Genomic DNA, 23,259 nt, shown 5'->3' on the forward strand with positions numbered 1-23,259 from the left:
TTATTAATAACATCGTGCAGTGTGAGAGTTCTAGCTGGACAAAGTGTAGCGCTCCATCTTGTTATTAGGTTTTCCATGAAGAAGCTGATGAATTGAGATACCCGGGAAAACAAACTATCTGTGACCGGCAGGCTGGGTGATTTGGCAGATTTCTCCTGGTGTTGCTTGGATGAACCCATTAAATAAAAATACAAGGTGGTGGTTACCTTGGCTGCATCTACAAAGCCATTCCTGTTGCTGAAGTAGTTTGCAGGTTTGGCTACAGGAACATGTGATGTACTGATGCAACCCCTATACTGTTCAGACACTTCAAACACATTGGGCAGAATTTTCCCCCCATTGGGGGGGAAGTTTAGGAGCGGGCGCATGGAGGCGCACCTCCGATCAGTGCCCCCGATCGGAGGTGCGCCGCCATTTTACATGGGTGGGCCAATTAAGGCCCGTCCAGCGTGACGTCTGCCAGGAAGTGCTATGCGCTCCCTGTGCGGGCGGGGGGATTCCCGGAGCCAAGAGTGCGCTCTTTCACACGTGCGCGCGAAAGAGCGCACTCATCTCCCTAAGGCTAAGTGCTGCCTCAGGAAGATCGGCTCCTGTGTGAAAAAATTTTAAAAATAGAACAGATAAATTCCCCCGATATGTCCCCTCATGTGACACTGTCACATGAGTTGGGATATGTCCCATCACTTTCATTGACACTTTTATTAAAAATTTTAAAACCTACATGAAACTTCATCCCACCCGTGGATGAGGTTTCTTGCATTTTCTGAAGCCTGCCTTAAGGTTGGACGGGCAGGTCCATTAATCACTTTAACTATTTTGTCAATGGCCTCAGTTGCCCATTGACAGGTCAGCGGGCGCTGGTTCTGCTGAGCCCCCGCCGACCTGAAAATTGAAATGAGGCAGGGTGATGTCAGGAGTTCCGCCCAACGTCATCCCGCGTCATTTTATGTGTTGGCAAGCGGGCCCCGCCCCCCCCACTCGCTGACCGGGAAATCCTGGCCATTAGGGATATCCCCTAAGTAAAATAAAATTCCAATCCTACTGAAGAGCCGGTACACAAGTTATAAAACTTCTGGGTCATACTGTCATGTGCACTGAGTAGACCTCAGGGCCCCATATGATGGAGAACCAATGTCTGATGTGCATCAACACCACAAATGCTGCCAATTGCACTCTTGGCCTTACTGTATAACTCTGCACACCTAAGGAGTCTCCTACAATTAGGAAGAGAAAGTATAGTGCCGAGCATTCAAACCACCAAGGCAGAGATTCGATCCTTGGTGAGTACTCAGTTAGCTGATCTTAACCAGGATAGTGGTAGAGGTGTTACAATTGACCTCAGCAATCTTGGCCACTATTGTCCTCTTACAAATGACTTCCAGAGACTTCTATTACAATGGACAAGTCAGAATGTTGAGTGAAAACAGAGCTAGATAGTCTAATGCTTCTTTTGAAAGAACAGCCCATGTGCGCACACTGGTTGGAATTTAGTTCCAGCAATGCAGATCCCTCCCACCAATTTACAATTGGTGGGAGCCCCGCATTCTTTCTGTGGGAGAGACCCAAAGTGATTAAAGTGAAATCAGGTACTTCACTGGCAGTGGCAACAGAGCAGTGGCTGCTACAGGTAATGCTCTGAGGCCTACCCAGAGGATTGTCATTTGATCCCTGGAGACAGGTATGTAGGGCAGAATGGTCACAGAGAGAGTTGGCAAAGCAGTCAGAGGCAAGGGCAGGGTTTGCTTGGTGGCCTTCAGGTGCCACAGAAAACTCACAAGTGCCCCATTAAATCCATGAGTCACCACTAAATCCCATGGGCTCAGGGATAACTGGTGTCAAGTGGCTCATCAACTCTAATTGGTATCCCATCGCTAGCAAGCAGGATTCCCATGTCGGGCCCTTCCTGCCTTAATTGAGAGCAGTTTTTCCGATGTGAGGAATCGGATGTGGGTACTCCTACTGATTCTCCCGGCTCCCCCGCCCTCATGCCTGGTGTGGCAGGCTCCACCAAGTTCCTCCCACTGTTAAAGTTCACAAATGAAGAATGTTCTGTGTGGATGAGATCTTGGAAGGTGCACAGAAATGATCAAACCAATGAAGTCAGGGTCTTCATTAGTGAAAGATAAAACCGAGATGAAATAAAACCAGAAAACGCTTGAAAAACTTAACAGGTCTGGCAATATCTGTGGAGACAGAAACAGAGGGCTGAATTTTGCTGTCGGCGAGCAGGGGGCGGGGCCCATTTGCCAACGTGCAAAATGACGCGGGATGACGTCGTGGGGAACCCCCGACGTCATCCCACCCCATTTAAATCTTCAGGAAGGTGGGGGCACAGCAAAATCAGCTGTCCGCCCGTCGACCTGTCAATGTCCAATTGAGGCCATTGACAGGATAATTAAAACGATTAAAGGACCTGTCCTCCAACCTTAAGGTTGGTGGGCAGGCCAGGAGCCCCGGCAGGCTTCTGAAAAAACATGAAACCTCATCCACCGGCAGGATGAGGTTTCATGTAGGGTTTAAAAAACTTTAATAAAGTTTTAGTGAAATTTATTAACATGTCCCACCTCGTGTGACATTGTCACATGAGGGGGACATGTTTAGGATTTTTAAATTTTTCTATTTTTAACGTTTATAAAGCTGTCAGCGATCTCCCTGAGGCAGCACTTAGCGAAAGAGCGCACTCTCGCATTTGGGGAATCATAACGCTTCCCGCCGGATGTCATGCTGGGCGGGCCTTAATTGGCCTGCCCACTTAAAATGGCGGCAGGGCCCGCTTCTCCGGCAGGGATCGGCTCCCCGCCAGAGATTGGGTCGGGCCCGCCCGCCCGGTAGGCAGAAAATTCTGCCCAGAGTTAATATTTCGAGTCTGTATGACTCTTCTTCAGAGCCAAAGAGAAGTAGAAATGTGATAGATTTTATACTGTTTAAGAAGGGGTGGAGCAAGTGGAGCAGAATAGAAGGTCAGGGATAGGTGGGAGCTCAGGAGAGATTTGACAATTTTGCTCCACCTAATCCACCCCCTTTTAAACAGTATAAAATCCATCACATTTCTACTTCTCTACTTCTCTTTAGCTCTGAAGAAGTCATACAGACTCAAAAGTTTAACTCTGTTTTCTCTCCACAGATACTGCTGAGTTTTTCCAGCATTTTCTGTTTTTATTTCAGATTTCCAGCATCTGCAGTATTTTGCTTTTATCTTGAAATTTGGACGGATCGGGGTGGGAGCTGGAAGTTCATCATGTATGAAATCCCGTTTATGATTGCAAAGACACTCATTCAATGGCACTCTCCATATTCTTGTGTTAATTGGCAGAAGTTTTACTGGGAGGACACAAGCATTAAGTCAGATTTAAGTGGCAGTATAATTTGTCTGTGTTAGTAGGAGCTCCGTAATGGCATGTGCTATTGTTTCTGCTACAAAACCAGACAAATGTCTCGTGCACAGTGACATTAATTTATATAAACTTATTAAATTGAGCCTAGCTTTTTGCATTACTACCTGTTGCAATATGTATCTGTCAGAACTTAAGGGGAAATACAATTGCAACTAAAAAAGCTGAAACCTGGGATTGAAATGATTTCTGGCATTTTAAAGTGCAGTTGTTACCTGCAAAACTTTAACAAGCAAACAGCAGGATGCATCGTCAATAGTGAATTTTACAGAGTTTTCAGGGGAATATTTTTGGATTCCTAATCTATTTTAAGATGTATTATGTACATTAAAAATAACACAATAATGAAACCTTATTTGTCATCTTGCTATGTTTGTGTTTCAAGAGCCAGCTGCTCTTCTGTTGACTTTTTGATAGAAACTACAAGACATAATTGAAAAGGAAGAATAACGCATCTTAGGGGCAAAAGGCATTATTGTCCAAATATTATGGTTACACTTGTTAGAATTCACAAAAGTGTGCACATGATCATTATAATTGTTATGTGGGTGGTACTGAAATATCTAGATACCAGCAGATCTAAAAACTGCCAAATCCTGTGTGATTCACACAGACTGGAATCTTTATCCCCTCTTTGACGTGGTAATGCTTGCCAGCAGTACTGTACTGCTTTTGAATGAGAGTTATCTGCTGCATGCAGCTGTTGGTGCTATTATCTCAGTACCTGAAGGATAATGCTTCCGTAGGCATTCTTCAACAGATTAACTGCTTCTGCATGAGACAGTCCATCCAAGGATTGGCCATTAATGCTGACAATCCGATCCCCAACCTAATATTAAAAAAAACGAATTAATTGCACGGGAAATTAATTTCAAATAGGAAGTAAACACTTGCATGACTAGAAAACAGCATTTTGTGCATTTTAATTGGATAAAAATACAAATTTGTTAACAAGTTTTGTTGTAATTATTCATCAACTTTAAAAGGGATGATTTTTTGAACGTAGCTTGTGGCACAGTGTGTTGCAGTCATGAGCGTACATCATGAAATCACTGGGAAGAGGCACACCCATAATTTCCCAAAGTGTCCCCCCAGCAGGCAAGGCTTTGTGTTCCAAAGTGTTCATTGGGAAAACTGGTCCCAAAATCTTAATTTAAAACAAATTGCTCTGAACATTGGATCCTATCACCAATTCAATTTAATCAATTGCTTTAATCTACAAACGTCACTGCAATTGTGTACAAATTGGTCAAAATTTCTTTACAACTATTTGGCCAGTGTAATCACACAAATCACAACAATAACATATGGCTGGCTCTACAACAGTATAATTTCTGTCACTGCTGAATTTACACAGAAGCGAATATCCACAGTTGAATTTTTAAAAATATTTTAAAACAAATGAAAGATTTGCATTTTGATTGTGCCTGGGAACTGAGCAATCAATGAAAAGGGAATGGGTGACGACATCCATTGTGTCAGGTCCTTGCTCCCGCTACACTGCTTTGGGATTTCCAAGGATTACCTTTCAGGTTTATACTAGGGCAATAGGTGCAGACCCAGCCTAACATTGTAATGGTGCAGGAGGGGGCATTTCTGACATGCTGCCTCACTTTTCTGCTCGTCAGCCTATTAGGACCCAAGGCTTGCCACTGGGGGTTAAATTGGGACTTCTGCAAATGTTCCAGGTGCAGTCCAAAGATGAATGGGAAATAATGGCAAATTTTTAGTATATTTCTCACAAAGGACCTTCATCCCCCAGGCCCTCTGCACTTCACAAAAACACAATTGCAGACCTCTTAAGCTTGTAGCTAGACTCCTGTTTTTGCTCACCTGCACCCAACTCCATCCTAATGCAGAGCCATGATGGGGAACATAACTGGACTTGTTGTAAATGACCTGGGTCTAAAATGAGTTCTGATATTCTCCAACGTCCATCGTATTAGCGGATTCCTCATACTTCTATTTGGATGATATCAGGTTTACAAATTCATAGATTCAACTGTACACAACAGTGCATTTTGAGAACAGTGGGTATCAGTTTGCTCACATGAAGAACACAAAGCAAACCTCTTTTCTGAAATATCTTCAATGTATTATGTTTAAAAACAATAGCTACAACCAGGAATTAACAATCATCACCTGCCTCTTCTTGGAAGTAGTTGGTAGATTTTAACACTTGACCTCTGCTTGCAACTCTCTGTCACCGCCCCTCCCTCCACCTTTACATTCTTGCTCATGCCCAGACTTGTCCTTTTTATTTAACCGTGGAGTTGTCCAGCTCATAGGACCAGTCCTGTGATGGACACACCCAAATCATTTGTTGGGAATTTCCCCAGAGCTGTTCCAGTTCTGTTACCATAACTGCACTGAAGATGTGCCAGGAGACACAGTTTACACATGTATAAAGGCTGTGTGGATGCAACATGTATTGACAGATTTTCATCCTCTGGTATGACATGTTCTGTCACCACAAGGTGCTCCACTGACAACTGCCAAGATAGCAAAATATGAGATTTGAGGCTGCCAAGAAGATCTGTTTCCCAACAGCTGCCATGAGCCTTTGTTTGGCTTCATAGTATTCAGCACTAAATGATGACGTATTATCTGTGCAAAGTAATGGAAAGCATGTGCCAGATCTTCCAGTGAGCAGCAATGCTGAGTGCACTGCTGCTGCCTGCAAAGATGGAATTGCCCATTTTCAACCGGCATTTCTGATCCCGGCTGAAGAGAAATGGGCCAGCATAGAATCTCCAGGGTAAATCCAGTAAGCGTAAGAAAGTCAAAGGGTGGAGGGGACACATCCCCTTTTTACGGCACTGGCTGCCATGTTCAGATAAGTTTTAAAAGATCTCAAGTCTTTTAATGAATGTGTGAGTTAGTGAATGGATGAGCGAGCGAGTGGGTAGGCGAGCGAGTGGGCGGGAGAGCGAGCGGGCGGGAGAGCGAGCGGGCGGGAGAGTGAGCGGGCGGGAGAGTGAGAAGGCAGTTAGGTCAGGTGGGCAGACAGGTTGGGTTGGTGGGGAAGTTGGGACGGGGACGGGCGTTTGATTGGTGGAGTCAGTTGTAGTGCTCAGTTCAGTTATGCTGGTTCAAGTTAGACAGGTGTTAACCAGCGTAAGTTTTCTTGGGTAAGTATCCAGGTAAGTTCCATGTATCTGGCTCAAGTCTCTGCCACCGAGTTCAATGTCGGTGACTTTTGAGGAGGGTCCCAGGCAAATCAGCCCATCAGAAGTTTAAATTTCCTGGGCAATCACAGCATGTGCACCAGGACTTCCTCAGGATCCTGATGTGCAACACAGACTTAAGTCCAGATTTTGCTGCTCTGGACATCGGAAGATTTGGGCCATGATTGCTTATTTCTTATTCAGTTTACTACTTTGACTTTCAAATTAAATACCTGTTTAACAAGGCAATATAGAATCTGCTATGCAGAGACACTGGGCAGGATTTTCCATTCCGATTTTCTGGAAATTCCCACCCGAAGTGAATGGACCTTTTGCTGGTCTGTCAAATTTTCCGTCCCGCCCACGATGATTCCCGCGGCGGATGGAATGAAAAATCCCATTCATTGAACTGTGGTCAGGCACTTAGGCACAGGAAGGGGGGGAAAATAAGAGCAAGAATCATCATTAAGAACTTCATTGTAACTGTTTCAGCATGACATTTTGAAGGGTCTGGAAATAGGTTGCTTGTAAGCCCTTTTAACTGCAGATGGTGCATGGTTAAGGTGGAGAAAAATACAGTCAAAAATGAATATTCAATTTAATTTGTTAGGATAGGCAGCATCAGGTGTCATTTTTTCAGAAACCAACTGCCAGGCTAATTGGATAGAAGATATGGAACAACTTAAGAATGAATAATTAGCTTAAGTTTGGATCACACATAAAACAATGTTAATTATGACCAAAAATGTTACTGTTCACCACTGAAAAAAAATGACAACAAATCTTACTGGAGCAAATGCAGTATTTTCATTGTAACTAACTAAACGCACAGATGTATTGATTTTTATGATGTGGTTCAATACCAGGTCAAGAACGCCACCTGTTGTCTGTTGATGCCCATATCCTAAACTGTCTATTCATGCGGGTTAATTGTGCCCTATATCTGTTCTTGATGCCTGTTCCTGTGTTATGTTCACAGGTCTATTTTCATATATATTGATAGCATTGTAACCATCTAGTACATTATGCTCAAAGCAATAGTCAGATTTTGCCCGCAATTTGAAGGAAATTGATAAAGCCAGTGGAGTAAGCAGCAAAAGAACAATGAATGATGAGTGCAGGATGTCACTAATATGAAGGGAATCAGAATGGAAGGGAAGAACTATTCTATTAACTGAAAAAATTAGTGGATGAGCTATTGATTAAAGCCTGGACAGAAAGGGTAGAATTTTCCCCCCGTTGGGGGGGTTGTGCGGGGGTGGACGCGGACCCAATCGGCGCCCCAGATCGGGTCCGCACCGCCATTTTATGTGGGCAGGTCAATTGAGGCCTGCTCAGTGTGACGCACACCCAGAAGCACTGAGCGCTCCCTGTGTCGGGTGAGGGGGGGTTCCCTGAGTCAAGACCTGTGCTCTTTCGTGCGAGAGCACAGAAATCTTCCTGAGGCACAGAGCTGCCTCAGGGAGGTTAGTTTAAGTTCCAAAAATTTTAATAAAGGAAAAACAATTTTACGACATGTCCCCTCATGTGACGGTGTCACATGAGCTGCGACATGTCAATGAACTTTAATGAAAAAATTTATTTAATTTATAAACCCATGGATCAGGTTCCATGAAAAATGCGAAGGCCGCCTGGGCTCTTTGGCTGCCCGCCAACCTTAAGGTTGGACAAGCAGCTTTCTCAGTAGGCTTAATTAGTTCATTAATGGCCTTAACAGGCCTTTGACTGTTCAGTGGGCATGCAGCCGATCCGGCTGCGCGCCTGCCGAACTGAAAATCTAAATGACGCACGGTGACGTTGGGATACACCCCCGACGTCACTCCGCGTCACTTAATGCCTCAGCGAGTGGATCCCACCCCCTCTCGCCGAGCCAAAGATTCAGCCCAAAGACTTGTAAGGAAACTACATGAATTTAACAGAACTTTGACGGAAGATTATAACATTATAACTTACTTACTAAGTGAATGATACTGGTTGCTGTTTGAATTTGAAGATGCCCAAGGCATTGAGAAACGATTCATTCAAATGTTTAAGAGCAGAGTTCCAGAGATGTGTAACATATGCATCAAGATCATTGATGGAATAGATATGCTGAATCCCCCACTATCAACATGCTTGGGGTTACCATTGACCAGAAACTGAACTGGACTAGCCATATAAATACTGTGGCTACAAGAGTAGGTCAGGGCGAGGAATCCTGCAACGAGTAACTCACCTGGCTCTTGACTCCCCAAAGCCTGTCCACCATCTACAAGGCACAAGTCAGGAGTGTGCTGAAATATTCCCCACTTGCCTGGATGAGTGTAGCTCCCATAACACTCAAGAAGCTTGACACCATCCAAGACAAAGCAGCCCACTTGATTGGCACCACATCCACAAACATTCGCTCCCTCCACCACCGATGCACAGTAGCAGCAGTGTGTACCATCTACAAGATGCACTGCAGGAATTCACCAAGGCTCCTTCGACAGCACCTCCCAAACACACAACCACTACCATCTAGAAGCACAAGGGCAGCAGATAGATGCGAACACCACCACCTGGAAGTTCCCCTCCAAGTCACTCACCATCCTGACTTGGAAATATAGCACCATTCCTTCACTGTCGCTGGGTCAAAATCCTGGAACTCCCTTCTTAACGGCACTGTGGGTGTACCTATGCCACATGGACTGCAGTGGTTCAAGAAGGCAGCTCACCACCACCTTCTCAAGGGCAACTAGGGAGGGCAATAAATTCTGGCCCAGCCAGTGAAGCCCACATCCCGTGAATGAATAATAAAAAAAGAAAACCACAGATCATCATGAATAGAATAAAATTTTTAAAGTGATGGAAAATCTGAGTTCACAACAGCAAGTGCATGCCTTCTATATCTTTAGAAAGCACTGATGTAGGGAAATTTAGACAATAGCTGCAAGAGTAAAAGCCTTTGCCTTTCTTAAATGTATTTAAACTGGAGCGATCAGAGGCGAGCTGTGAATTGTTATTCTGGGGTTTGCCTGATTTTCCTGAAATTAAGAGCACTAAGCATTCATCTATACATCTTCTCTAAAGCGTTTTCAATACTTTCAGGTAAAAAACCTAGATCTTTGAGGAAGTTTTTATCTGTGGTTAATTAATCTTCTTGGAGGAATAAATCAATCTGAAGAATTCTTCACAGAGCAAACCGTTCAGTTGCATGTTGGAAGCAGCTGGATTTATGGGCTGAACAGCTGTGTCTCATTCCGTAATTATTTATACTTCTAATTTGGAATGATAAAGGTGTTTGGAGAGCACACCAATTATTAAGAAAACTGCACGATAACTGAAAATCTAATAAGCACAAAAGCAGAATCAATAATTTATGTATTGAAAGTAGACATTTTGCTTCCAGAATCAGTTGGTGTTCCACAATGATAGCTGAGGTTAAATATTTCAGCACTGAAGCATTCTAGAGTAAACATACCTAACACCTGGAATGAATGTTACATTGCAATAACTGCTGCAGATTTGCAACAAGACAAATGCCAGTCTCTTGTCCCACCTTTAGCTTATGTGTGCGTGCTGCCACTCCGCTGGCTTGAATCATGGCTATGAAGATAGGCACATCACCGAGAGGGCTCCCCTTGCCTCCTGCTATGCTAATTCCCAGTGCATCATTTGGTCCCTGTGATAAAGGTAAATATGTCTGTCAATAATTGGACAAAAAATACTTCCAACAGGGAAAAAAAACATCAGTACTTATTTCCCAAAATGCATTGGAGCTATGGCTAATTTGTCTTAACACCTGCATAGTACCCAAAGTTACTCTCCAAGAGCTCATATCATATATTGGCTTCAATGTAAGATAGGAGCTGTTTCACTCAGGGTAAGCTCTGCAGATCAATTCCAAACCGAGCCTGCCTGTAACAATTTAAAAACGAAACAACTACACAATTTCAGATACTATCTATACCATCCCACTGATGTCAGTATTGCCTGCCTTATGGTCATATGAGTGCTGCCTTAGAAAATGATTTATACCTTTTGAAACTTGGGAGTCACACTGGCACAAACTTCCTCTGTGAATGCTGGCAGTAGTTCTAGATTCAAATCATAACTTCTGTTTTACAATTTACATGGTGTAAATGAAAAATAATAGGCTTAGCTGCAAGAGTCCATTGGATTCTATTATAAGTGAAGGCAACTACACTGCTATCTTTGTTATGATCCAATATGATTTCTGACCTTTCTTTTCAACACAGATCAATTTTCTAGTGACACTGAGCTCAACACCTACCACATCTAGCTAGTTCAATTATAAGTTTTGAGTTTGATTTTGTTACGGCTAGGTGAGGAGGGACAGAACTGGTTATTCAGCCTCCTCGGTTGGTCGCAATAAACGTTTTTTAATCAAATCAGGCTTTTCTTGAGCTAAAGAAAGAGCAAGTTTATTAACTACGAAACCCGAGGAAAAATAATAAAAGACGCGACGACGCGCACACACACACACACACACACACACACACACATAGATATCAGAAGTAGGGAAAGTTATAGTCTAAGTAAAAAAAAAAATCTATGATTAAGTCCTTTGCTTGCCCTTGAGGCATAAGTTGTTGAACGTTGCAACCGTTTGAAGGTAGCTGGTTTCCTTTAAAACCCTGGAGTTGAATTGAAGTCCAGGTAACTGCACTTTGCTGGAGGCAATTTCCTTTCTATTAATTCCATGATCTGTCTCCCAGAAATCGATGGGGTTCTCCTGAGGTTCTGCCTGATGGACAGTCACTATCTCTTCGGTTGGATTTTTATACTGCAGAAATAGGGCTTTCCTTAACTTGTGAGAGAGAGGGGGAGATTCCTTACTGCTCCCTTCAGCAGTTTTTCCAGGTGACTTCAATGACTTTTCTCTGTGTCTTGCTTGGCAAAACCAGTTCCCAAAAGACTCCTGTCTATATATTCCCCAAAAGGAATTCTATTAACATGTCTTACAGTCATTGTCGTAGAACAAGTAATGACATTTTGATCTTTTATCTCAGAAGCTTTTGACATATCTCAAGATAGTAGAAATCAACAGAAGATTAGGTTATTTCATCCTCCACAGGAGGCTTTGAGTGTCTGTTTGGTCTATCTGGCTGGTTAGGAGTTTCCATTGTCTTTACTATTGATTAAAATTCAGCACTTTACATTTTTAATCTCTTCCTCAGTTATAGTGTAGTGTTTGATGTTTGTGGTTTACTTTGAAAAATCGGTCTCTTCACACTTCCTTTTAGAGGGGGTTCTTGTTTGCTTTTCTCACCTTCACCTTGGAAGATGGCATTGCATTTTAAAGTTGTTTGCTATCTCATTTTTCAAAATATCGAATTTTTAGTCAGTTGAAAGTTTTTAAAAATAATTTTTTGAAAAGAGGCAATTTTGTGACAAAATCAATAGTTAAATGTTTTCTCTGCTGATCATAAAGCTTTAAAATTGATTTTCAGTCATGAGACATATTAGTGAGCTGTACACTTGTGGTAAAAATAAGTGAACTAAAAGCAGCAAACTGAGTCCTGCCACAAGGCTGCAGAAAGTGGCAGTACAATACCCTTCTTGCACCTTCTCTCTTCCTTTCCTCTTTCTTCCTGTCTTCCTTTAAAGTATGGCCATCCCTAGATTCACAGTGCCAGTGAAAGCACATTATAAAAACAATAGGCCTTAAAGTTTAAATGTAGGATTTTCACTGCCACGGTGAATTTCAAGGTCTAGCGACTTCTAGCAAGAGAAAACAAGATAAAGGCTGGAATTTTCCAGCTCCTCATGCCAACGGGATCTTCCAGTCCCGCCAATGTGAACGGAAATTTCAATGGCTCACCGGCCCCGCTGTGTGAAACCCGCTGCGGGGATGCTGGAAGATTCCAGCCAAAGTATCAGAAAAAAATAGAAAATGCTGATAATACACGGCAGGTGAGTTAACATCTGTAAAGACAGAACATAGGATGAATTTCAGCTATATAAGTGTCAACTGAAAAGTCAGAAAGATAAGCAATCCCCTTAATGAAGATTGGTGGAAGAAGAGTCACAGAGAGAAGCAGCAAAGACTTCAATCAGAGGGAGGATGAGGGAATTACCAGCACAAGTCACCTCTGTAACATCGTCTGCTTTCGCTTAACTCACCCTATTAGTTGTTGAAACCTTTATACACACCCATGTCAACTCCAGGCTTGATTACCACCGTGCTCTCCTTGGAAGCCTCCACTTGACAAACTCCAGCTCCAAAAATCTACTGCTTGCATCCTATCGCACTCCAAGTCTCACGAGTCCATCATGACTGTTTTCACTAATCAACCTGTTCCCAATTCCTCAAAATTAAAGCTTGTGCCCTTGGCTTTTTATCTCCCATGGTTCCAACCCTCCTTTATCCTCAGATTGTTCTCCAAACCTACAACTGCCCTTTCACCACTGATGAATCTTTATTGCTCTGATTTTTACTTCTTGTGCAATTTTCCTTCCCTTCACCTCAGCATTGGTAGTCATTCCTTCAGCTCCTATATCTCAGTCTCTGGCAATCCATTCCTAATCCACGCCATCTTCTTAATTCCTTGACGATCCCCCCTCTCTTTGTCTGAGCTTTGATCACTTTTGCTAATCTCTCCTTTGGTTCAGTGCCTCTGTTCTTATCTTATATCCAAAGGAAAGTGTTACTTTTTATGATTATGGATCTTTGCCTGCATACTATAAGAAATAATTAATAAATAGCACTCACCCTTGTTATTTCCACAGTTCTCAGTCCTGTATCTGAACCTAAAAGATTCAAAGTGAGACCAAACTCGTTATTAGATGGTTATTTGTCACATTTTATTGACTGGCAGCAATATTAAATTAAATTATATTTTTCCAAATGTTGAGAAACTACAAAATAGCATTAAAAATTGTGCTGAACAGAAAGGTTACAATTCCAAACTTTTATGATGCCTAAGTGTCCCTGTTGTGCAACACTTTGTGCAATTGCATTATCTTTCTTGCGGGCATTAAAGTATACTGCTGAGCGACTGCAGAGCAGGGAATAAGCAGGCCCTATTCATGATAGTTTCAGTGTTAAAGCAATCCAGTATTTTAAGTTTAAAGGTCCAGTGCGAATGTTAGTGAATGGATGAATGAAAAAAATGGGTAGATGTTGGGTAGCAGGGTGGGCAGGTGGGTGAGGTAAGTGGGTAGGATGAGTCAGGCGGTGGGGTGGGGGGGGTAAGGCAGCGCAGGGTGTGAAGCAGTGGAGGTGAGGTGGCGAGGGTGGGGCGGCAGGAGGGTGGGTGGCAGGAGGGTGGGGCGGCAGGAGGGTAGGACGGCAGGAGGGTGGGGCGGCAGGAGGGTGGGGCGGCAGGAGGGTGGGGCGGCAGGAGAGTGGGGCGGCAGGAGGGTAGGGTGGCAGGAGGGTAGGGCGGCAGGAGGGTGGGGCGGCAGGAGGGTGGGGCGGCAGGAGGGTGGGGCGGCAGGAGGGTGGGGCGGCAGGAGGGTGGGGCGGCAGGAGGGTGGGGCGGCAGGAGGGTGGGGCGGCAGGAGGGTGGGGCGGCAGGAGGGTGGGGCGGCAGGAGGGTGGGGCGGCAGGAGAGTGGGGCGGCAGGAGGGTAGGGTGGCAGGAGGGTAGGGTGGCAGGAGGGTAGGACGGTAGGAGGGTAGGGTGGCAGGAGGGTGGGGCGGCAGGAGGGTGGGGGCGGCAGGAGGGTGGGGCGGCAAGTGTACCTGGCGGCAGGTGTGCTGGGTGACCAGTGCGTCGGACGACAGGTGGGTGGAATGGTGGCATAGTTGGGCCAGAAATGCAGTCAGGTCAAGGGATAGTCAGGTTTGGTTGGGGAAGTAGCTGGGTGTTCAGGGAGATAGCGTGGTTGGAACGGGTAGTCTGGTAGGGTCAGTGGGGTATTTGGGGGTTCAGGGCAGGTGGCCAAGGTAGTAGGTAGAGGGATTGCAGTTAATCAGGAGATCGAGGGGGGTGTCAGGTGTTAGGGGGCTAGTTGGTGGGGTGGGACAGGTGGTGTCCATGTGAGTGACTGGGGGTTCAGTTGTGCAGCAATCTAGGAGTTAGACTAGGGCCAGGATTTTACATTGGTTGGGCGGGCTTGGCGGGAGTGGGTGGCCACGGAGCCGACCATCGCCCACAATCGGCTACACACTGCGATTTCATGCAGGTGGACCGATTAAGGCCCGCCCAGTGTGGATTGCGAGCGGTAGCGCTGAGTGCTACTGGTGCGGCCGGGGGGAGGAGGAAAAGTCGGGTCCTGGGCTCTTTCGAGCATGTGCACGAAAGAGTACTTCAATCTCCGAGGCACGGAGCTGCCTCAGGGAGACTGAAGCGTTTTTACAAAAATTATTAAACACATTGAAAATTTAATGAAACATGTCCCCTCATGTGACTGTGTCACATGAGATGGGACATTTTTTTAATGTCAAAAGAAAGTTTTTATTTAATTTGTAATAGCTTTAGGAAACCTCATCTCACTCATGGATGAAGTTTCCTAAAAAATGTAAAGGCCGCTTTGCCTTTTCGCCTGCCCGCCAACTGTTGCGCAGCTGACTCTGACGCACGCCCGACGTCATCATGTGTCGTATTACGTTCCGGTGTGTTGGGCGCACCTCCGCTCGCTGAATGTAAAATTCTGCCTTAGGTTTTTTTCTGTCTAACATTTCCTGGGTAACTATTCAGTTAAGTAGATTGGAACTGTTCACAGCCACCAACTCTATCTTAGAGTAGGAGACCTTCTTGGAGGGTTCCAGGGACCAGGGGAATTGCCCATTTAAAGCTGAAACTTCCCAGGCAATTCCCACGGAGGTCAGTGCACCAGGACTTCTGCAGGTTCCTAATGCGCATCTTGGGTCTTAAATCTGGTCTCAGACGATCCAGAGATGGGAAGATTTAGGCTATTCTGTTGAATGATTGTCGCTGAATGGTTTTTATTCATTTTTGTTTCATGTTTGAGTATTTCCCTTTAAAATAGCTGCACATATTTGCACAAATAATTGTATTTATAGCTGCGCTTTAAAGTGAATTCCTGTCCACATTCTTTGAGTGTTTGTGAAATTCAGTTACTGCTTAAGAATGGAACAACAGTACAAACATTAAAGTAACAATACAGAAGATTGGGATCTATATTTTCTACTTAACATTTAACTTTATAGTGGAAGATACAAAAGAACCAATGGAGTCATTTTCATTTTCGCCATCTTGGTAGTTAATTGGTAGAGTGGATTATCCACCTGTTCTAGAACCCGCTCAGGTGGTGAAGGTGAAAATTGCCCCAATGTGGTCAAAGTCTTATGTTTGGAAAGGGTACAGATAAAGAAAGTCAGCATACATTATTCATCTAATTGTGACATTTTACCTGAGTTCCTTTGTGAGGAGTCGGCTGAATTCTTCTTGCTGCCAGTCATGTTTTGTGAAGTCATCACAGCAGCTCCAAAAGTAGGATTACTGACAACACTTACTTGGCTCATCTAGTTTAGAATCAAAAGAAGCTCTAATTAATCAAGGCTACCCAATTTGAAAAGAGAAGGCAGCAACTAGGTATGAAAGCAAAAGGCTGTGCCTATTGAAATCAAATGCATACCTGACTCAGTCTACAATTTTAGCCTAACCTTTTGGGCTGTTTACTTTGACCAGTGAAGGATGAGTTTATTTTCAGTTCTCTGTGATATGTCAAACTATATTTTGCTCATGTTAGCTCGATGTAGTTGCTGGACATGGGGATCAACAAATATTTCTGGGTTAACGGTTACTAACTTCGTTATTTCCTTCTATCTCTCCTCCCCAACCAACCACTGCCATCCCATCATTATTCAGGTCCAAACAGTAATGAAAATGAAGGGAAGATTCACCCCTCTCCTAATATTACTCAGTTCTGCTGAAGGGTCATGAGGACTCGAAATGTCAACTTTATTCTTCTCCGCCGATGCTGCCAGACCTGCTGAGTTTTTCCAGGTAATTCTGTTTTTGTTTTGGATTTCCAGCATCCGCAGTTTTTTGTTTTTTATTAATGAAAATGAAGGGACTGGTGATAGAGGGTAAAAAAACAAATGTGGGAAGTCTGAAATCAAAACAACAAATGCTGGAAATTCAGAGGCTTAATCATAATTTGGAAGAAAGATACAGCTTAATATTTTGGGTGGAAACCTTTATCAGATGACACATTGTAGAAACTATCTAACAGAGCATGTGATAATTAATGACTTGTGTTGCGATAAAAATCACTGTAATTCGAAAACAAATGATTTAAGTAAAAATTCCAACTGAAAAATATAATCAAAGTGCCAAATTTTTTATTGTCACCAATCATTTTATATTGACTTTATCAAAGTGCCCAGAGTAATTTAGGTCTTGTAGTTGTGCTAAGTAGTTCATAATTTTGATTTTTCTTTGAAGACTTATCAATATATTATTTTGAAGCCACAGATAATGGCTGCTTTTCACAGCTTCGATATTTAATACTTTGAATTCACTGAATGAACATTTTATGAAACATAATTGGTTGTTGCTGCCTTTTATATACATTAATTGATGTAAAGATTTTCTTAATTAATAAACAATCTGAAAATTTATATACAAAATTATATGGAGCTTTGAGAATGTGCAATAAGGATATTGTCTCTTTGAGAAGTTCTGACGTCAGCATGAACAATAAAAGCAAAGTTTGAATCATTTAAAGTTAAAGATGGCAACATAACCCTGATTTTACAATCCTGTGTAAAATGGGGTTGCATGCACTAATGGCAAAGATGCAGCCACATTGGCTGAGATGCACGGAGGGAGGATTGGAGGCATATCAACGTAGTATTCCAGGTCTAGAGGGCGTTGGAGCAACTCAAGATCATTAAAAGTGATTTTGAAGCTACATGTTTTCGGTCACGGCCAAATATCGTCCAGCTGTGGCAGACAGCTGACCTGCTTCCAGACCAGTTCATGTGTGACTTGCCATAAGGAGGTACGTTAGACTGGTACATACAAACAGGAACTCTTTTAATACCATTTAGTTTCATCGTATTTTGGGTAATTCAATGAATTGCAAGAGTGTTGTCTGACAAGCATTATTTTAATTAAAATATCATTGACATTATACAAAGTTGGGAAATTATGAATAAATCTCATTACAATAAATCCCATCAGGAAATAAACTGTGGTGGTTATAGCCAAAAGATCCTGACCTGACTGCCTTGTGATATTCTCCTTGATGAAATCCATGACCCCGCCTTCAGGCGACCAACCTGCAACTGAACCAATCCTTGGGCGCACTGCACAAAATAACAAAGTTTTGAACAAAGAAATCCAAAGCAGTTAATGAGAGCTATACATTTAACAGCAAGAAAATCTTAATGCATTAATGTTCTCTTTTCACACTGTTAATGGGCTGTCATGCACACCAAGCACACGTGTTGGAAATTATAATTTCTAATGCATGATTTTCCACCCCCAACTGCTCAGAAAATAGTGCACTGCACATGAGTATTACCAATGGCCCAGTTTTTCAGTCAGCAGTGAACAAATGGGCAGGTTATTCATTACACTCACATTTGCTCACAGGCTTTCTATAGGATTTTGCATTGGAAATTGATGTGATTAGAAAACCATTTTGGCTCAGTGCCCTCTACTGGGATCTGGGACCTGTATGAACAGAACAAGCAATTGTATAACACCTTACATATGAATTAGGAGCAGGGGTAGGCCACTCAGTCCTTTGAGCCTGCTCCGCCATTCAATAAGATCATGGCTTTTCTGATTGTCGCCTCAACTCCATATTCCCACCTACCCCAGATTGCCTTTTAGCCCCTTGCTTACCAGGAATCTATCCACCTCTGCCTTAAAAGTATTCAAAGACTCTGCTTCCCCTGCCTTTTCAGGAAAAGAGTTCCAAAAACTCATGACCCTCAGAGAAAAATTATCCTCATCTCTGTCTTAAATGGGCGATCTTTTACTTTAAACAGTGACCCCTAGTTCTAGATACTCTCACAAAAAGAAACATCCTTTCCACATCCACTCTGTCAAGACCCCTCAGGATCTAATATGTTTCAATCAAGTCGCCTCTTACTCTTCTAAACTTCAGCAGACACAAGCCCAGCCTGTCAAACCTTTCCTCATAAGACAACCATTTCAGGTATCTCTGGACTGCTTCCAATACATTTACATCCTTGCTTAAATAAGGAGACCAATGCTGTACACAGTACTCCAGCTGTGGTCTCACCAATGTCCTGAATTCCCCTTGCAATAAACAACAACATTCTATCAGCTTTCCAAATTACTTGCTGTACCTGCATACTAACCTTTTGTGATTCATGCACTAGGACGCCCACATCACTCTGCATCTCAGAGCTCTGCAATCTCTCATCATTTAGATAATATGCTTTTTTATTCTTCCTGCCAAAATAGACAATTTCACACTTTCCCACATTGTACTCCATTTGCCAGATCTTTGCCCACTCAACTAACCTATCTATATCCCTTTGTAGCCTCCTTATGTCCTCTTCACAACTTACTTTCCTACCTATCTTTGTATCATCAGAAAATATAGCAACCATATCTTTGGTCCCTTCACCTAAGTCATTTATATAAACTGTAAAAAGTTGAGGTCCCAGCACACCATTTGTTACATCCTGCCAACCAGAAAATGACCCATTTATGCCTACTCTCCATTTCCTGCTAGCTAGCCAATCTTCTATCCATGCTAATGTCCACGCCTTAACTGACCAGTTTTCTGAGAGGCACAGGGGGTTAAATTGGCTGGATAGCGTCTGTTTTTTTTTAAGATGTCAGGTGGCCACCCAATGCTTGAAAATGAGATCTGGGATATGTGTGCATACTTCTAACAGGATGCCATCTTTATAAAGAGGTTTGAGTACCCAACCTAATTTTGGCTGGCAGCAGTCAAATTATGACCTGAATCAGTATATAGCGACACTGATCACAATGACACCAATGTTGCATTTTGCAACTGCACACTCCAGCACTATCTTAACCTTACACAGGTACAACGCTGGACACGATGAGCAGATCAGGGCAAGCTGCTAGAAGAGGGAGGAGGATGGGGGAGAAGAGCTGTCAGCAGGAGGTCTTATACATTTAGTGGGAGGCAATGGCATAGTTGTATTGTCGCTGGATTAGTAATCCAGAGACCCAGGGTAATGCTCTGGGGACCCAGGCTCGAATCGCGCCACAGCAGATGGTGGAAATTGAATTCAATAAAAATTTGGAATTAAGAGTCTGATGACGACGACAATTGTTGCAAAAATCACCGATGCCCTTTAGGGAAGGAAATCTGTCGGCCTTTCCTGGTCTGGCCTACACGTGACCCCACAGCAATGTGGTTGACACTTAAACGTCCCTCAGTTGTAACACACCACTACAAAGCCACAAAAAAGGAATGAAACCAGACGGACCACCTGGCATCAACCTAGGCACCAGAAATGACAATGGCAATCTCAGCCCTGCCGACCCTGCAAAGTTCTCCTTAGTAACATCTGGGGGCTAGTGCCAAAATTAGGAGAGCTTGTCGCACAGACTAGTCAAGCAACAACCTGATATAGTCATCCTCACAGAATCATACCTTACAGAGAATGTCTCACCATTATCACCATCCTTAGGTTTGTCCTGTCCCACTGGCAGGACAGACCAGACCCAACAGAGGTGGCAGCATACAATCGGGAGGGAGTTACCCTGGGAATCCTGAACATTGACTCTGGACCCCATGAAGTCTCATGGCATCAGGTCAAACATGGACAAGGGAACCTCCTACTGACTACCATGTACTGCCCTCCATCAGCTGATGAATCAGTGCTCCTCCATGTTGAACACCGCTTGGAAGAAGCACTGGGGGTGGCAAGGGCGCAGAATGTACTCTGGGTGTGGGGCTTCAATGTCCATCATCAAGAGTGGCTCGGTAGAACCACTACTGCCCGAACTGGCCGAGTCCTAAATGACATAGCTGCTAGACTGGGTCTGCGGCAGGTGTTGAGGGAACCAACAAGAGGGAAAAACATACTTAACCTTATCCTCACCAATCTGCCTGCCACAGATGCATCTGTCCATGACAGTTATGGTAGGAGTGACCACCACACAGTCATTGTGGAGACGAAATCCCACCTTCACATTGAGGATACCCTCCATCGTGTTGTGTGGCACTACCACCATGCTAAACGGGATAGTTTCAAACAGATCTGGCAACTCAAGACTGGGCATCCATGAGGCGCTGTGGGCTAATATCTGCAGCAGTATTATACTTGAACACAATCTGTAACCTCATGGTCCAGCATATTCCCCACTCTACCATTACCATCAAGCCAGGGGATCAACCCTGGTTCAATGAAGAGTGCAGGAGGGCATGCCAGGAGCAGCACCAGGCATACCTAAAAATGAGATGTCAACCTGGTGAAGCTATAACACAGGACTACTTGCGTGCCAAACAGCATAAGCAGCAAGTGATAGACAGGGCTAAGCAATCCCACAACCAACGATCAGATCTAAACTCTGCAGTCCTGACACATCCAGTCGTGAATAGTGGTGGACAATTAAACAATTCACTGGAGGAGGAGGCTCCACAAATACCCCCATTCTCAATGATGGAGGAGCCCAGCACATCAGTGCAAAAGGTAAGGCTGAAGCATTTGCTACAATCTTCAGCCAGAAGTGCCGAGTGGATGATCCATTTCGGCCTCCTCCAGAGGTCCCCAGCAGCACAGATGCCAGTCTACAGCCAATTCGATTCACTCCATGGGACATCAAGAAACAGCTGAAGGCATTGGATACTGCAAAGGCTATGGGCCCTGACAGTATCCCGGCAATAGTTCTGAAGATTTCTGCTCCAGAACTTGCTGCACCCCTAGCCAAGCTGTTTCAGTACAGCTACAACACTAGCCATCTACCTGGCTATGCGGAAAATTGCCCTGGTGGAACCCAAACTGGGCGTCATTGAGTAGGTTATTGTTAAGCAAGTGCTGTTTGATAGCACTGTTGATGACCCCTTCCATTACTTTACTGATGATGGAGAGTAGACCAGGAAGCGCAAGTTAGGATAGTAAATTCAATGGAAATCATGTACAGAAAGCAAAACATAAAAAAAATAGAATTCGACAAAGAATGAAAGAAACAGAAAGAAAAAGTTAAAAAAAAATTTTTTTTTAATGTTTTAATTTTTAAAATCTCCAACATTAATTAAAACTTGAAGGAATGAGTTCTACACTTATAAAAGCTCATATTCAATGCCAGGGTGCATGTTTGACAGTAATTAAGACTTATCACACCCATTAAATAGGTGTCTACACTGGAATGCACAAGCCTTAACTTTTTCTAGTAAATTTATTGGGCGCCCATCATCCAAGTAATGCAACTTTGCACCCTTCCATTTGTTTCAGTGCTGAGTCTCTCAGCGGGACCAATGTAGCAAAGAGCAGGGCAACTTAGACAGCAACTTCCTGATTTCCGTATTTAACTGTGCATTCACAATTTAAAAATATGGTTTTAATGCAGTTTCACCAAGTTTACCTTTAGTATTGTTGCCACAGTCTCCTGAGAAGCATTTCGCACATCCTCTCCATTTACTGACAAGATTTGGTCTCCTTGCATGAGTCTCCCATCAAGTTCAGCAGCCCCACCTTTAACAATGTCTGAGATGAATACTCCTGTTCCATTCCTGTTGAGGTATTTACAACTCAGTCAAGCAATTCATGTGATTTCACAGGATATGTTGATAAAGTACATAGACCTAAAGTTCCACTCAATACAGTTAATTTGCAGACTAATTGAGTAATCCAAGCTTTTTAAACTTTTATGAGCTATAAATTCAAATGCAAGAAAATAGTACAGAAGCAGTTAAAAGGAAGCGAGATGAGCATTTGAGGGGGAAGGGAATAGAGGATTGCGATGATAAATTTAGTTACGGAATATTGGGAAAGACTCAAGTGGAGTATAAATGTCAGTGTAAACTGGTTGGGCTGGTTGTTCCTGCGCCATATATCCTATGTTTTCAGTGGGATGCTTCGTGCACAACAGCACACATTTCTAATTCTAATTTCAGCACATGATTTCTAACTAATGTTTTTTTATAACCCTGAATGATCAGAAGCTGATGCAGTCTGCATGAGCTATTTACAATGTATACATTCGGAGGCTGAAGCTCTGCACCAGGAATAAAAAGACAGAACATTACCCATGAACCTACATCTATCCCCCATCTTCCAAGGCAGCATTTACCCAATCTCATTTTTGATTTTCTTTTAAAATTTACTGAGGGTGAACAGGAAAACAACTACCAATCCTGCTCTTGGGCTGTTTACTGGGAACTGAGCAGATGGTATTTGGTAGGAAGGAGGAAGGAAAAGAGAACTTAATGTTCAACATTCCCTTAAGGAAAGTGCCTGGACTCTCCTCAGCACCTATTCCAATTGTACATAAGATCTGCCATTTAGGTATGACCCTGATCTCATCATTCTATGCTCAGTTTATTAGAGCATCAATAGAGTCATAGTCATAGAGTTGTGCAGTACAGAAACTGGCCCTTCGGCCCACCGTGTCTGTGCTGGCCATCAAGCACCTATCCATTCTAGTCCCATTTTCCAGCACTTGGCCCATAGTCCTGTATGCTATGGTGTATCAAGTGCTCATCTAAATACTTCTTAAATGTTGTGAGGATTCCTGCCTCTACCACCCCCTCAGGCAGTGTGTTCCAGATTCCAACCACCCTCCGGGTGAAAAAACTTTTCCTCAAATCCCCTCTAAACCTCCTGCCCCTTACCTT

General features: G+C 43.4%; 1 protein-coding gene across 5 annotated transcripts in view; it reads right to left on the reverse strand.

Annotated features, from left to right (window-relative positions):
* Positions 1 to 23,259, reverse strand: part of patj (PATJ crumbs cell polarity complex component) — a 392,616-nt gene that overhangs the window by 27,370 nt on the left and 341,987 nt on the right. For all 5 annotated transcript variants that reach the window (XM_078561172.1, XM_078561175.1, XM_078561174.1 and 2 more), the window contains 6 exons: positions 22,008 to 22,155; positions 17,681 to 17,767; positions 15,865 to 15,976; positions 13,257 to 13,294; positions 10,080 to 10,202; positions 4,117 to 4,221 (listed from right to left, as the gene is read on the reverse strand). In XM_078561172.1, the coding sequence (XP_078417298.1) occupies positions 4,117 to 4,221; positions 10,080 to 10,202; positions 13,257 to 13,294; positions 15,865 to 15,976; positions 17,681 to 17,767; positions 22,008 to 22,155 (613 nt within the window). The remainder of the gene's footprint in view (positions 1 to 4,116; positions 4,222 to 10,079; positions 10,203 to 13,256; positions 13,295 to 15,864; positions 15,977 to 17,680; positions 17,768 to 22,007; positions 22,156 to 23,259) is intronic.

Source organism: Cetorhinus maximus, chromosome 17, assembly GCF_964194155.1.
Source record: "Cetorhinus maximus chromosome 17, sCetMax3.hap1.1, whole genome shotgun sequence".
In the NCBI taxonomy this organism is placed as follows: domain Eukaryota; kingdom Metazoa; phylum Chordata; class Chondrichthyes; order Lamniformes; family Cetorhinidae; genus Cetorhinus; species Cetorhinus maximus.